At 34.9% G+C, this 16,605-nt stretch overlaps 2 protein-coding genes across 4 annotated transcripts in view; both read right to left on the minus strand.

The window, feature by feature from the left end:
* The window catches only part of Teh2 (tipE homolog 2 phospholipid transfer protein), a 34,473-nt gene extending 22,007 nt beyond the window's left edge, over positions 1-12,466 (minus strand). For all 3 annotated transcript variants that reach the window (XM_073985905.1, XM_073985906.1, XM_073985904.1), the window contains exon 1: positions 12,126-12,466. In XM_073985905.1, coding sequence (XP_073842006.1) covers positions 12,126-12,354 — 229 coding nt within the window. In that variant the 5' untranslated portion in view covers positions 12,355-12,466. The remainder of the gene's footprint in view (positions 1-12,125) is intronic.
* Positions 12,467-12,506: 40 nt separating this feature from the next.
* Teh3 (tipE homolog 3 phospholipid transfer protein) overlaps positions 12,507-16,605 on the minus strand; it is a 31,297-nt gene continuing 27,198 nt past the window's right edge. The window contains exon 2 of the mRNA XM_073985903.1: positions 12,507-14,008. The gene's annotated coding sequence lies outside the window, so the exon portion shown is untranslated. The remainder of the gene's footprint in view (positions 14,009-16,605) is intronic.

Below are 16,605 nucleotides of genomic sequence, written 5' to 3' on the forward strand. Positions count from 1 at the left end.
ATTTCTAATCGTCGAATAGATCCGATTTGTCAGTAAATACTTAAAATTAGTAAAAAATACTTTAGCCAAAAATTCATCAATATGGGTCCAGTTTTTCCTATAGCCCCCATATAACGGTACCATCAGATTTCAGGTGTTTTTAAGTTTTTTTCTAAAATTTCGGCCTGAATTGGCTGCAATATGGCATTTGGAGTTCTCATTGATCGGAAAACTTTCCCACCAAAAAGTGTGGATATAGGTCCAGGTTTTGGTATAGCCCCCATATAATAGTACCGTCAGATTTGAAGTTCTTTGAAGTTTTTATATACATTTCCAGTCCAAATTGGCTGTAATTTTGTTATGGGGTTATCAGTGGTCAGAAAACGTCTCTGCCTGATATTAAGGACAGGAAAATAAACTAATTATTCCATTTCTGGTCAGAATATTTCATGTTGGGGGTATAATAAAGTTCGGTCCGGCTGAACTTATAATTTTTACTTGTTTTTCACTTTGTATAGAGAAATATACAATTATGAAAAAATTACACTAAAACAAACAATTTACTGTCTGTTTATCTATGTTGACCGAAAAGTTTCTTGCGCTTCCGAAGTGGACAAATATAATTTTCTGTTCATGTAAACACATTCGAAACGAAAATCAATGCGACGGACAAGCCATACAAAATAACACGTAAAAGTACACTTTCACGTTTCAAAGGCGGATTCATTCATTATTTTGAAGAAATCGATTAAATAAAATAATTCAAAATAACGACAGATTTTATTTTCTCAAACAAAACAAATCGCAGGATACGTAACGGGAGTCGCACGATAGTTTGCGAAATACATGACCTACTTTACACCAATGTAAAGGTAATATTTTCTTCTTCCATTGACAGGCTTTGCCGTTGGAATACCCCATACTAAAAGCCGATATATTCACAATATATTCTGACCCCTAAATATTATCCGAGTTTCACCAAAATCAATAGGCTTCTTCCTCTGTGGGGCCCCCATCAACCCCCAAATTTTCGTGACTATCCTATCAAAATTCCAACCTGTAGCATGATTACAAAAAATTGAAAAATTGGATATGTTACTGACATTTGCGATATCTCGGTTGATTGCCCGCTTACTCCGTTATTGGCCACCTACGCCAACCTACTTAGCATCATTGTAAAGGTGGGATATTCTACTTTCATAGGAAAAGGAAAATTTTTGTTGACAAATTTTAAAAAATTAAGAAAAAATAGTTTTCATTCGAATCTCACTACCAAATAGGACTTAAAATGTTTTTCTATTTTCTTTTTTTTTTATTATTACAGTGTTTTATTTAACTTGCTTTGGTTCGTTTAGTTCAAATCTGGTAATTTATTTTTAACACAGTTGCAGTTGACCAATCGAACTGAAACTTTGCGCACTTTTCAGATTTAGATGACAATACATGAATATGAAATTAAAACAAAGATTGGTCCATTTCACAGTGTTTTAACGATGTTTTATTTAAATTGCATTTCAAATCTGGTAACTCAATTTTGACACAGTTGCAGTTGACCAATCGAACTAAAGCTCTGCACACTTTCCAGATTTGGATGACAATACATGAATATGAAATTAAAACAAAAGTTGGTCCATTATACAGCGCTCTAACGGTGTTTTATTTAACTTGCATTTCCACTCAGGTAACTCATTTTCCCCACAGTTGCAGTTGACCAATCGAACTGAAACTTTGCACACTTTTCAGATTTGGATGACAATACATGAATATGGGCCCAATTTTTCCTACAGCCCCCATATAGAGGTTCCACCCGATTTGAGGCATTTTGAGGATTTTATCTTCATTTTTGCCCGAATTAGCTGTCATTTGGCATTTGGGATTTCCAATGATACATCGGTATTGCCCCCTTATAGCAGTACCACCCGATTTCAGGCATTTTGAGGATTTTATTTTCATTTTTGTCCGAATTAGCTGTCATTTGGGATTTCCAATGATACAGACATTTCCCCACCAAAAATTGTGAACATAGGTTCAGGTTTTGGTATTGGCCTCTTATAGCGGTACCACCCGATTTCAAGTATTATGAGGATTTTATCTTCATTTTGAGGCCGAATTGGCTCTAACTTGGCATTTGGAGTCCCCAATAATACAGAATTATCCCCACCAAAAATTATGGACATAAGTCCAGTTTTTGGTATAGCCTTTATATAACGGTACTGCAAGATTTCAGACATTTTAAAGATTTTATCTAAATTTTCGGCCTAAATTTATTATAATTTTGTTCTTAGTGGTCAAAAAAATGTATTTACTAAAAAGTTAAAATTAAAATATAATTTAAAAATTTTAAGTTTCAGTGTTTTATTTAGAAATGCACTTTCTCATGATGGAATCTCTCAAATAAAACGTTTCATGTTAATAGCACATTTCAAATTGCTTTTTGTTACTTCATTTTAGTCGATATCCGTGGAATATCCTCGGGAATATATATCTTGGTTTGTAATCTTATGAAGTATCATCCAACAAAAAGTTTGGCTTCGATAACGTACCGTTATAATTTTTTTCATTTTCTTTCAAAAAGCCCAAAATTTGTACCGTTTAAAGTGTTTCATCGGAATAGCACATTCTTTAATAACTTGAGTAAAAATGCAAAGTTTGAATACTACTGTTACGATTCTTTAAAATTGAAATAAATAAAAGCTATTTCAAGTTTAAAACGCTAAAATTGGTCGAACTCTGACTTTAATACCCTGGAAATAAGACCTTATGAAAGCTGTGGACTTTAATTGTCTATAATACGTTAAAAAATTGGCATAAAATTATTGTTTCTTCTTAGTTTTATAAAAAACTAAAGAAAAACGAATGAATGAAGAGAGATTATGCAAAATAAAATTGAAATTCATCTCAAAATTGGGTATTTTTGATCGAGAAACTTCAAATTCCTACGACTCCTACTCCATAATACGGGTCAATGTTGGCATTAAGATAAGTTAATCATTAAAATATCAGGTGATTGTTATTGCTCTGGGTCTAAAGCAACTACTATAAAGAAAAAAACGAGATCCTTCCTATACGATTTGGTCCAAACTGTGGATATATAAATATTGTCGAAACTTAGTTTATGTTCAACATTTTTGTGTGGTTGAGGGTCTGTTCGAGGATCCTTTGGACATTTTTATTAAAGGTATCTATCTATCGATATCCCCGGCAACTTTTGAGCTCTAATCCTATCCATACGGTTCGGTTCGTATGCCCAAAATTTTGACAACCCATTTAATAAATATTTTTTTTTTTTTTTTTTTTTTTTTGCAAAAAAAAAAAGTATTTCAATCCACACAGGCTGAGGTTATATCTCGGTCGGCAAAGCCGACTGATACTTTTTCACTTGTTTTACACATTTTCACATGTAATTCGAATAATTTCATTTGTAATTTGAGAATTCCAATTGAATTTCGAATTATTTCATTTGCAATTTAAGAATTTCATTTGAAATTCGAATTATATCATTTGTAATTTGAGAATTCCATTTGAAATTCAAATTATTTCATTTGTAATTTGAATTGTTTATAATTCGAATTTTTCCATTTGTAATTTGAATTTTTTATTTGAAATTCCAAATGAAAAACTTCCATTTACAAATAGAAAAATTCAAATTACAAAAGGAAACATTCGAATTTTGAATGAAATAATTCGAATTACAAATGAAAAAATTCAAATTACAAATGAAATAATTCGAATTTCAAATGGAATTCTCAAATTACATATGAAATAATTCGAAATTCAATTGGAATTCTCAAATTACAACTGAAATTCTTCGGTATGGTATGAAAATGGTATAGTTGTAATTCGAGATTTCCATTTGTAATTCTTACCAGTTATTTGTAATTCGAATTATTCGAATTATTACATTTGTAATTCGTATTATTTATTTAGTAATTCGAATCATTCCATTTGTAATTCGAATTATTCTATTTGTAATTCCAAATGTATTATGTTTTTTCTGATAAAAGACCCTATTATATTTTCTTTGACAATTAGTTTTCAATAACAACAATGTTGTTTTTGTAAATTTGTTACTCGTTGTAATTCATGCATATACCTTACATAAATTTGCCTTGATTACAATACTATTTTCTAATTTTAGCTTTGTTCCTTTACTTTTTTAATGGTAAAAGTGGTAAAAGAGAAAAGTGTCAAAATTTCTCAAAATTGCTCTCTCTTTTAACAGAAAAGTAAAGGAACGGAAAAATGGTAGATCTGGTATCATTTTTTACCTGCAGAAATTTTGCTGGTAGCCTGTGGTAGAAGAAAAAGGCATTTGTGCTCTCTCTCCTCTCTAACTCTCTTAAAAATTGCTGCCAGTTTTACCACTTTTTGGGTTTAAGGAACGCTTTGCAGGTTAAAAATGGTAACAAATATTAAAAATGGTAACCTCAGGTAAGTAAAGGAACACAGCTTTTATTTATTTCATTTTCAATGAAAATTTAATTTTTTTACTTTACAAAATGCTTCGATATAGGCAAGTCCCGACAAATACCGCAGTCCCGAAATCGCCCCGAAAAATCCTGAATCCTTACGAAAAAAAGAATATCACAGTAACAATACCGCAAGGAATATCTTTGGTCAGAGTGCCAAATGTCGAACATCCATAAACTGTGTTTATGTTAAACGTTTGAGAGGGAGGTATCCAAAGATATTCACCCCTATAGAGCCTCTTGGTTTAACGATATGAAACTTTCGGTCAAATCGGATATTTAAAATTTTGCTTGGTGTGAACCGATATAATTCATATTCGAATTACTCGAATTAGAGAAACATTTTGAAGTTTTGTGTGGGCAGATGCCCGAAGGAATGGACCGATGTGACTAAAACAAGGTTTGGACAAAATCTTACGAAATCCAAAATTTGGACCAAATCGGTTGATAGTTCGAGAGTTATCATGCGCTCCAGTCAGCCAGACAGACGGACGGACTGGGCTAAATCGTCTCAAAATTCTCTGAAACGGATTGCGTCACATTTTTATCGTTAGCTAAAGGCGTACCCTACAATACTACAGCTGAATTTAATACACTATTGTTTGAGGATTACTTCCGTTTACGGTTGTTTTCAGCTACAACTTTGTTGATGGTAGGAAAAAAATCAAGTGGGAATGCACTCTTTGACGCACAATAATTAACTTTTCTGTATTACTATCTCCTACTGTTTAGCAAAAAAATTTTCAAAAATTGGATTACAAAATTTTGTTGCATGGTAGAATGATAAAAGGTAGTCGCGTCTGTCAAATTTAGGTAAATACAACCCTGTATGTCTGTACGGGAGCGTGTCAAATACAGAACAACAATAATACGGCATGACATTTCATAACAAAATCAAAACAAGTTTGTTTATTTTTTGAAATGCATAGATACATTCTGTGAACTATCAAATCAATTCATTTTTTATTTTTGCTGCCAGATATATTAACGTCGAATCTTTCAGTCGATTAATCAACATTTCTTACCAAAGAAAACCTCTAAATATTTCCGCGGACACCGAAGTAATAGCGTGAAGGGACATAAATTGATAGATGATGATGATTCTTTGTGGTTCAGAATAATTTGCTTGTTGGCAAAAGCTATCATTGGTCCGCAAATCAAACTAGGAAAGAAATCGAAAACTTCACGGTAACCAATATGATGCGCTTAGGATTAACATTTTCCAACGAGGCCACGATAGACGATAAGCAGCGAAATAAGCAGAATCACAGATGAATTTCATTTCTGAATATAAATAACCATATCAAGTGCCAACTACTCAATCGCTCAACAACAAAATATGCCGCAACAACGACAGCAGCAGCAATAACAAGCTTTGTAGGTTGTATGGTTTCCGAAGTTCTCACCAGAACGTCAACGTATATGGTCTTGTGGAGAATACAGAAATTCCCATCAAGCATTTGAAAAGATACAAAAATCTTATTTTGTAGTTGTTTTGTTTTAATTTTATTAATTAATAAAAATGTTTCAAAACATAAAATTACTTTTTTTGTTTTGCGAAATCAGTTCATCCTGTCCTTGCAACAATGATTCTTTGTGTAATCAGAACCACGTACAGCCGCAAACCGTACGGAACTTTTCTTTATTGGTTTTACACAAACCGTACCATTTAACCAATTTAGTGTCGTAATCTACACGGATTAATGGTTCGCGACGAAAGACAGTTACATATAAGCGTCTTGTAGCAAAACAGTTTGACGTTTTCCAGAAAGTTTGCAGGCTTGCGATACAAAACGACCATCAGCAATGAGCGATTCCTTCATGCATACCTCGACTAATGTTTACAGCTCCACCAACATCGCGGAGGGTAATCTGCATAATTGCCAGTCATTTATTGATATATTATTTGTTCCTTTCGGTTTTTGAGAACCAGGAAGAAAGGACATTCAAAAATATTGTTAAAACTTTTAAGTTAAATTGACATTTTTGTATAAATACATTTGCATGTATACAACTACATAAGCATTGCGTGTCAAATTCAATTTGACAATGAACGTACTTCAAAATAAATATTTTGAAAAAAAATTTTAATCAGCTGTTAGCACGGGGTTACCTTTTATCATTCTACCATCACGGTGCTCTTGAAACAATTTTAAATGGAAAGTGCTTACACCTTGGAAGTTTTTGCGGATTCTGAAACTACAATGTTCATAGATGAGAAAAATCAAAAAACTAAAAAAATCGCCGGAGCGCTTTTTAAATAAATCGCGATATAAATTGACATTTTTAGGGGTTGTTTAGGTTTTCACGATTTTGCTTAGAAACCGCAAGTCGAATCAAAATGGGACTAAAGAAAGTGTTGTAGCTATGAAAATTCTCTACAAGATCGACGATAATGGTATTTTCGTAGTTTTTACCATTTTTGAGATATAGAAGTTCAAATTGGGACAATTCAAATTCAATTCAATTCTGAATCGGCCCCTTATAAAACAATGTCATGAAGGGTGCGCCTTAACTAACTTTTGATGAAAACCGCTTACACAGGGGAAGTTTTTGTGAATTCTGAAACAGCAATGTTCATAGATGAGAAAAATCCAAAAACATAAAAAAATCGCTGTAGGGATTTTTAAATAAATCGCGGTCAAAATTCACATTTTTAGGTGTTTTATAGGTTTTCACGATTTTGCTTGGAAACCGTAAGTCCAATTTCTCTAGAGGATTGACGATTATTATTAGTTCCCATCCTGTACCATTTTTGAGATAAAGAAGCTCAGTTGACATTTTTAGATTTTTTTGTTAGGGTTTCGCGATTTTGCTTGAAATCGGTAAGTCTTATCGATATGGGACCTGAGAAAATCTTAAAGCTTTGAAAATTCTCTACAAGACTGGCTTTAGTAACTTATCTTAAGTTGTACCATTTTTTAGATATATGAGTTTAAGTTGGGAATTTGCAGTCATCACAATGATTTATAAGGGGGCGATACAGAATTGAATTGAATTTGAATTGTCCCAATTTGAACTTCTATATCTCAAAAACGGTAAAACCGACGAGAACACCATAAAGGTCAATCTTGTAGAGAATTTTCATAGCTACAACATTTTCTTTAGTCCCATTTTGATAGGACTTGCGGTTTCTAAGCAAAACTGTGAAAACCTAAACAACACCTAAAAATGTCAACTTAAATCGCGATTTATTTAAAAAGCGCTCCGGCGATTTTTTGGTTTTTTGATTTTTCTCATCTATAAACATTGTAGTTTCAGAATCCGCAAAAACTTCCAAGGTGTAAGCACCTTCCATTTAAAATTGTTTCAAGAGCACCGTGCCATGTTTTGGTGAAGGAAGTGAAACAAATTTTTAATTAAATTAGTCCACGAAAAAATTTTGATATATGGTACATTACGTCCAATAGACATTACATTTCATGCATTTCTATTCCCAAAACACCGAACTGTTAATTTCCTCGATGCAAGATGAGTGTAAAGCCTCGAGACCTCTATATAGCTTGAATATGACTTAGTAAATATGGAGTATGTTCATTACGAAATTTCGTGTCCTTAAAGAAGTAATTTAATTCAGATTTTACTGAAAAATTTTCTTTTTCAAAAGGTTGTAAAAGAAAAATCTTTTAAATATTGCTTGCAAAACTCGTTATAAAACTTGGTAGAACAAACAAGGTAAAATAAATACATACTACAACAAATACAACAACCACATAGAAATTAGTTTTTGTTTGTAATGTTAGTGTCATCGGTATATGTAAACAAAACAAGGAAATGTCTATAAGTTATTGGAATCTAAAAACAAATATTTTTTACTTTTGATTGAATATTTTGAAAAATATAAATGAAAATTCGTTCCGTTTTCAATTTGCATGTTTCCATATCGTTCCACTAAATGGATAATTAAGTAGAATTCTTGCAAAATGTTTGGGGTTGTGAAAAATCATCGAAAAAGGAGGAGGTGTTTGAATCTTTTGTTTTTGAAATTAAAAAGCCCATGTTTATTAGGGCTTTAGTTTTTTTTTTCAAATTTAACAGAATACCACACATATTAAAAAATGTTGTCCCGCCTCCATAAGCGGTGTTTTAGTGTGCGGCACGTGTTTCAGACTTGCAGGAGGTTACATGTCATTGATGTGAAGAAATCTTTATGGGAAATAGTTTTTTTTTTATGAATGATATATTTATTGCTCAAAAAATATATATGCCTAATATACATCGAAAATAAAAAAAAATATATATAAAATGTCGTATGGAATTTGACACTAACATTACAGCCCAGTTAAATCAGCTGGGTAATTCTGTTACCTTATATTGTTCTACCATGGTTATTAAAGTACATTTTCAGTACAGAAATTTCCGAACAATATAATATGCTGTTTATATTAGAGCTTTTTGCAGGGTTAACCTTCCTTGAGAGGATTTGTTTGAAATATAAGCAATGGAATTGACATTTAAAACCCAGACGGTTTGTTAAATCCGGTTATATATAAACGGGGTATAAGTCCCAATTTACATTAGGCGAGTTTACATGCGGCAATTGTCAGTATGATGGAGAGAGAGGTGAGGCATATTGTAACCCTTTGCCTCTCAGCCCCCTCTCTCACCTACAAACTGACAATTTCCGCAAGTAAACTCGCCTAATGTAAATTGGGACTTAGTCCATATTTATATTAGGCAATTTTCCTTGCGGCAATTGTCAGTTGGAAGGAGAGAGAGGTGAGGCATATGGTAACCATTTGCCTCTCAACACCCTCTCTCACGCACAAACTGACAATTGCCGCAAGGAAAATTGCCTAATATAAATATGGACTTATATTGTTCTGAAATTTTGAAATCCCAAAACATAAAATAGTTATTTATGATAAACAAAAAGAAAAATTCGGTAATAATTGGCTGACGTAGGGGATGGAAGATACCAAGCAACGGTCCTGACCGGTTTTAACATGGCAAAGCCCAGGATTTATATGGGTGCCTCTTTCATCCCAAGTGGACACTGACCTCCCCGTGGTGTCACCTGGGGAACAGCCTTTAACACCCGTTAAAGGTAGTGAGCTAATATGTGCCGCGCGTTCATCCATAAGAACGTTAAAAACTTGGGTTTGGGCGTCGGGTTAGTAACCTTCCCCTAGAAAAAACAGTCTACTATGAAAAACCGAAAGAAAAGAAAAACAAACCGCTCTAAATTTGACGAACCCCGCAAACGTTTTAAGGACCATGATCTGCGAATATGCACCTGGAATGTTCGCACTCTTTATAGAGAAGGTGCAGTCTTCGCATTGGCAGACGTACTTGAAAAGCACAAGGCCGATATTATGTCGTGCTGCCACCGAAGAGAAAAATGCAGCATATAGGGCTACTTTACAGTCCGTAGCAACGCGTAGCGCTCGAGAGAGATACAGGGAGAAAAGGAGAGAGATGGAAAAGCGGGAATGTGAAAAAATCGAGATGTACAGGAGCCAGAATGAAGTCCGAAAATTCTACCAAGAGCCAAACTGATGGCTTTGGTACAGGCACATCCTCCTGTAGAGACCAGCAAGGTAGTTTGGTAACTGATACAGATAGTGTACTCAGGATATGGAAAGAACATTTTTCAAATCTGTTGGTATCCAATAGCAGCGAAGACGACGAAGATACCACAGTACCAATCCCAGAAGATGGTATTGAATGTATACCGCCCAGCCAAGATGAGGTAAATACAGCAATAAATCGGCTGAAGAATAATAAGGCAGCAGGGGCCGATGACTTAACAGCCGATTTGTGCAAACCCGGAGGCGACAAGCTGATAAGGTGTTTTCGTCAGCTAGTTAGCACCAGGAAGAACGAGTACCCGACGATTGGAACCTGAATATCCTGTGCCCCGTCCAAAAGGAGGGAGATAAGACTGTATGCTCTAACTATAGGGGCATAAGTCTACTCCCTATTGCCTACAAGATCGTGTCAGGGATATTGTGCGAACGAATAAAGCCTATGGTCAATGAGATTATTGGACCATACCAATGCGGCTTTAGACCTTGGAAGTCCACCATTGACCGGATATTTACCCTGCGGCAAATCCTGTAAAAGACCCAAGAGATGCAGATCGACACCTACCACCTTTTTGTCGATTATAAAGCAGCCTTCGACAGTCCGCTGCGTTCAAAGGTATTCCAAGCCATGCCTGAATTTGGTATCCCCGCAAACTCATCCGGCTTTGTAAAATGACTTTAACTGACACGAGGTCCTCAGTTAAAATAGCAAAGAGCCTCTCCGAAGAGTTTGGTACCAAAAGAGGTTTCAGACAAGGAGACAGCCTTTCGTGTGATCTCTTCAACATCCTGCTAGAATAGGTTATACGAGAGGCAAACGTCAAAAGAAGTGGCACAATCTACACCAATAGTCACATGTTACTTGCTTATGCTGATGATATAGACATCATGGGCCGATCAGTAAAAGAAGTAACTGATACCTTTATAAATGTCGAAGGAGAATCTGCTAAAGTGGGTCTGGCGGTAAACGGTGAGAAGACCAAGTTGATGGTGTCGACGCGCAATGCGTCCATTGAGCTCGGACCGACTGTGGAAGTTGATTCCTATAATATTGAGGTAGTAAAAGACTTCGTCTACCTCGGCACCTCCGTAAACACAACAAACGACATCAGTTGTGAAATAAAAAGAAGAATTGTATTGGCCAACAGATGCTACTATGGTCTAAGTAAGCAATTTAAAAACAAAGCCACATCTCGTCAAACAAAAATAACACTATACAAAACGCTGATACTACCCGTGCTAATGTATGGCTCCGAAGCCGAAGAAATATCATAAGAATGAGCGATGATGAACCCGCTAAAAAGGCGTATAAATACGGACCGCTTGGCGGTGCACGCAGAATTGACAGGCCAAGGAATAGATGGCACAAACAAGTGGATGATGAGATGAAAAGGCGCGGTACTCCAGAAAGCGAAGCACTAAACAGAGAGAATTGGAGATCTTTTCTTAGTTCGGTATATGGAACAAATGTTCTGTAATGGGCCAGCTAAGTAAGTATATCCAAATCTGTACCGATTTTTGCTAAATCAAATCAAAATCGGTAAAACTGAACAGTGGCCTGAGGAAACATCCCATATTAAATTTGAAGGCTACTCATTAAAAATTGAGCGATTTATAGCAAAAAAAAAAAAAATATATGGGAGCTATATCCAAATCTGAACCGATTTCTGTGAATTGACCGAGTTATAGCAACTCCTTCTATTTTTGTCCACTTTTGTATGGAAGCGGCAACACTGTGCGTCCCTTCTACCTACCTAACAAAAACCATTGAACACAATATCTGTTATAGTATCCGGGAAATAGTTATTTCTTTTTACAGAAATGAGCAAAAATCACATATTTTCCTAAATACCTCACCACGCCCACACCTTCCAATATTTTGACCTAATTTCCTAATTTGTTTTCTTTAGTTTCAATATGTTTACTATCGAATCCCATATAGAAATTAACAATTGGTGACGACAAAAAAAGTGGGAAAATCGATTCCTGATCCACTGCCCACAGGTATTTTAGAGCGTTTAGTCCGTTATCTTATGGAAAAAAATTTATACCGGCGTTTATGGTCAGCGAGATTTTGAGCTGTTCTCCGTTGTTTAAATTTTTTGTTGGCGTATATTTAGAGTGCAGTATATTTTATCTTGCTACTTACCCAAACACACAGATGTGTAAAATTTTGCCTTTTCCAAAATCGTTTCAATTTCCAAATCGATTTTATTGCTTTTCACATTTGCTGTCGAATGATTCAGTGATGTGCGGCTGGAACGACTGCTATGCAGACTGGCCTTACTGCCGCCCGTGTAAGTGTGATGATGAGCCGATATTGTCGGACTGGTTGGTAATGAAGACAGAATTGTGTTGGTGGTATTGCTCTTCTTCATTGTGGCGAATTGGCGAACTTTGGTGGATGGTGGCTTCTAATGAATGTTGTGTTGGTTTATTTATGTGTGTGTATGTGTTAAGGAGAATTGTGTATGGAATTAAAACAATTTTTTTGGTTTGGTTTGAATTTAAAATATTGCTAAGCCTTATCTTTTTTGTATAATTTTTATTCTTTATTTGTTTTTAAGCTTTCCAAGCGTAATCCAAGTTGAATTTAATTTTATTTTATATTTTGAATTTCTTGTTGATTTTTAATTTATTTTTTGAGATAATTTCTTTGTCTTATTTTTGTTGATGTATGTACGTTTTTAGGTTGTAATTTTTTGTTAGCGTTTTGTGTGTTATCTTAAGAAGAAAGAGATGAAGGGGCGGGGTTTGTTTTAGTTTTCGATTTTATATTACATTTAAGTATATTATTGTAGCCAAAAACAAATTCTTATATTTTAAGTTAATTTAAATTTTTGGTTTTTTCTTCTAGGTGTGTTTTGGGGTTTTTGTCTTGGGGCAGGGGGGTTCTATTTTCAAACTAGCTTGTTTACACAATTTGGGGGGTTTTATCCTCTTTTCAACTTCTAACTCTATCTTCTAGCTATCTTTCTAAGTGATAAGTTTGACTTATTCTTTTAGACGACACTGCACTGGCTATTTTAAAACTATGTAAGTTGTATTCTGAAGTTATTTTTAATCCTTTTATTTCAGCGAATATTGCTATTAATTTCAATATTATTGTTGTTGTTTTTCTTTTTGAGTCCTGTCTGGGAGGGGGAGTTATATGTTGAAAAGTGTTAATGGTTGGTTTTTGTTTTAGTTAGTTATTTATAAAATGTCTTAGACCTTCATCACGCATCCCTCTAAACTGTTTTGATATTATCAAAGTGTGTGTGTGTGTGAGTGAGTGTGAGCTATGAATTATTGATGTCGTCTACATGTACAAATTACTGTAGAACCTATAAACTGTTGAGTTGCTATGATTATCGTATGAAAAAGTTTTTGATATTGCTTGGTTCAAGTCTTTTCAAAATTGGTGCTATTATTGAGGATTTGAATTTGAGACGAAAACTATTTCTTGAATCAATAATTAAGGTGGTCTATTAGAAGAAAATAACCAAGAAAGCTAAACTATTGTCATAAAACAAAAAAGGCAAAATTCAAAACAGAACTTTGTGGCGCTTAATAATTTAAGGGGAGGGAAAAACTGGTAAGAAAAACAACGTAGCCCTGGGGGGTCCTACACATTGGTTTGTCTCCTTAATTTTCCGACGTTTTTCGGAATTTAACTCTTTTTGTTGTTGTTTATCACAAAAATGTAGTAGTATTAAAATCCTCCTTCCGTAAATAATTATTAATTTGCTATATTGATTGACAAAGGGATAATCAGTTTGCTTTTATAATATATAAAAATGTTTTTGTAATATTTTAAACTATTTCTTTTTTCTATTGTTTGTAGTTTTAAATCTTAAAACGCATTACAAAAAAGAAAACCTGTTGTTGTTGTTTACACACATCATAAAGTTAGTTAATTTTTTTTTGCTTTGTTTTTCTTTGAATTGTTTTGAACTTATTATTGTTTTATTGACGAAGTAAATTAATTTTATTGCAATGCAAATATGCCGGGCTGATGAACTGGACTGTCTTCTTGTAGTAGAGGAATGCCTGTAAGAAAGAACAGAGAAAATCAAAGAACAGAGAAAAGCAAAATAGGCATTAGTAAAAATGAAAAAATCTACAAATTCTGTTATCTACTAAAATATAATCTTTAACATTCTTTGTCAATTTCAAATAGCAAAATGTTGGGTACCTATGATATGTTCACATTGGGCAAATATTTGATATATGTATGTAGACCATTAATGTTTCACGTTTCGTGCTATTTGTCCAAGTTGAACGTACACATACATGTATGAACATACATATATCAATGATGACGAACATTAGAAATACATTTATTAACTTTTACATTTTACAGAGAAAAATTCTTCAGAATTTTTTTTTTCTGTAAAACCAGTTAAAATTTGCTGTTTTTGTTTAGGAAAATACACTCTAATTTGACAGTATTTTTAATTATAATATCGGCAGTTCTGGTAAGCATAGACCAGACACTCAGGATGAGCCCGCAGGTTGTGTATAGTGGAATGAATGCCCAGCAGATATATTTAGTGGCAGAAAATCGAATTCACTCATAATTACTCATTATCCTTGGATTAACGGTATTGAGTCTTTGGCGCCCCTTAAACACTTATGAGAACGATAGAAGTCATGTGTTTAAGCTTGATGTTTATGTAAAATATGTAATTTTAGGTATTTTGTTCCGAAAATGTTGCTAAAGTTCTCAAAGTAGGTGAAATCCTGAGGTGAGAAAAGTTTTCATAGTTCAACTTTCAGACCCCTAGGAACTTTATATAAAGAATTACTGATATTTTTGTATGGAAAATAAGCTAAAATTATCAAACTAGCAAAAATCTTCCAATATATGCCGAAAATGGGTCGTACGTGCCTCTTATATGGGGGCAATCTATGCCCCGATTCAGTTCATTATGGTCTATTGATGTCAGTCTTAAAATACTTAAAATACGTGTCGATTGCAAAGAAATTTTGAAAAACAAGATCGCAGTGCTTCAGAGGTGGGTAAGGTAGGGGATGAAAGATACCAAGGAACGGTCCTGACCGGCTTTAACGTGGCAAAGCCCTGGATTTATCTTGGTCCCTCTTTCATCTCAAGTGGACGCTGACATCCCCGTGGTGTCACCTGGGGAACTGCCTTTAACACCCGTTAAAGGTAGTGAGCTATAATGTGCCGCGCGCTTACCCATAAGAACGTTAAAAACTTGGGTTTGGGCGTCGGGTTAGTAACCCTCCCCTAGAAAAAACAGCCTACCATGAAAAAAACGAAAGAAAAGAAAAGCAAACACTTCTAAAGTTGACGAACCCCGCAAACGTTTTAAGGACCATGATCAGCGTCTGGAATGTTCGCACTCTTTATAGAGAAGGTGCAGTTTACGCATTGGCAGATGTACTTGAAAAGTACAATGCAGACATTACTGCCATACAGGAAAAACGATGGAACGGGAAAGGCGTCACAGCAACACCTAAAGCTGACGCACTGTATTATAGCTGCGATGACACAAAGCATGAGTTTTTTTGCGGATTTGTAGTTGGTCAGAGGTTAAAACATCTGGTATCCAGCTTCACCCCAGTGAATGAAAGACTCGCTGCAATTCGTTTAAAAGCAAAATTCTTCAACATCAGCTTTATTTGCGCTTATTCTAGGCGATTTTAATACCAAAATTGAAAAGAAGAATATCTTTGGCCCAACAGTCGGGAATTTCAGTCTCCACAGTGAAACATCTTACAATGGTATGAGGCTGATAGACTTTGTAGCTGCAAGAAACATGGTAGTTAGCAATACCAGATTTAAGCATCTCTAAGCTGTCGCCAGGTCGAAGAACAAGAAATCAAATTGATCACGTGTGTTGGATGTACGATCGTTCCGAGGTGCAAACATAGACTCGGACCACTACCTTGTTGCAGCAAAGGTACGTACCAGATTAAACGTAGCAAACAAAGTGCGAACAGACACAACACGGAAGTTGGACATCGGTAAGCTGCAATCACAACAGATAGCCACAGCATATTCCACTCAACTGGCCCAACTGCTTAATCAAAGCACTCCTCGTCCCGATAACATATCAGGACAATGGCAAAACATTGCCCACTCCATGCAAACAGCCGCAAAATCAGTACTTGGATACCGGAGACCTCCACCAAGGAATCCATGGTATGACCAGGAGTGTCGTGCTACTACCGAAGAGAAAAAATTGCATCTTTTCCGCAGGTAAAAGAGAGAGATGGAAAAAGCGGGAGTGTGAAAAAATCGAGATGTACAGGAGACAGAATGAACTCCGAAAATTCTACCAAAGAGTGAAACATCAAACTGATGGCTTTGGAACGGGCACATCCTCCTGTAGAGACCAACAGGGTAATCTGGTAACTGATACAGATAGTGTGCTAAGGATATGGAAAGAATATTTTTCCAAACTGTTGGTATCCAATAGTAGCGAACTCGACGAAGATACCACAGATCCAATCCCAGAAGATGGTATCTTCTTCTTCTTCTTATATATAAAAGGCAATGTGTGTATGTTAGTATGTTTGTATGTTCCGTATAGACTCAAAAACTGCTTAACCGATTTTCTTGAAAATTTTAGAGAATGTACAAGGAACACCGGTGGTGAAAATAGGCCATATATTTT

This window comes from Musca autumnalis, unplaced genomic scaffold (assembly GCF_047663935.1).
Source record: "Musca autumnalis isolate F117 unplaced genomic scaffold, ASM4766393v1 scaffold_4, whole genome shotgun sequence".
Classification (NCBI taxonomy): Eukaryota; Metazoa; Arthropoda; class Insecta; order Diptera; family Muscidae; genus Musca; species Musca autumnalis.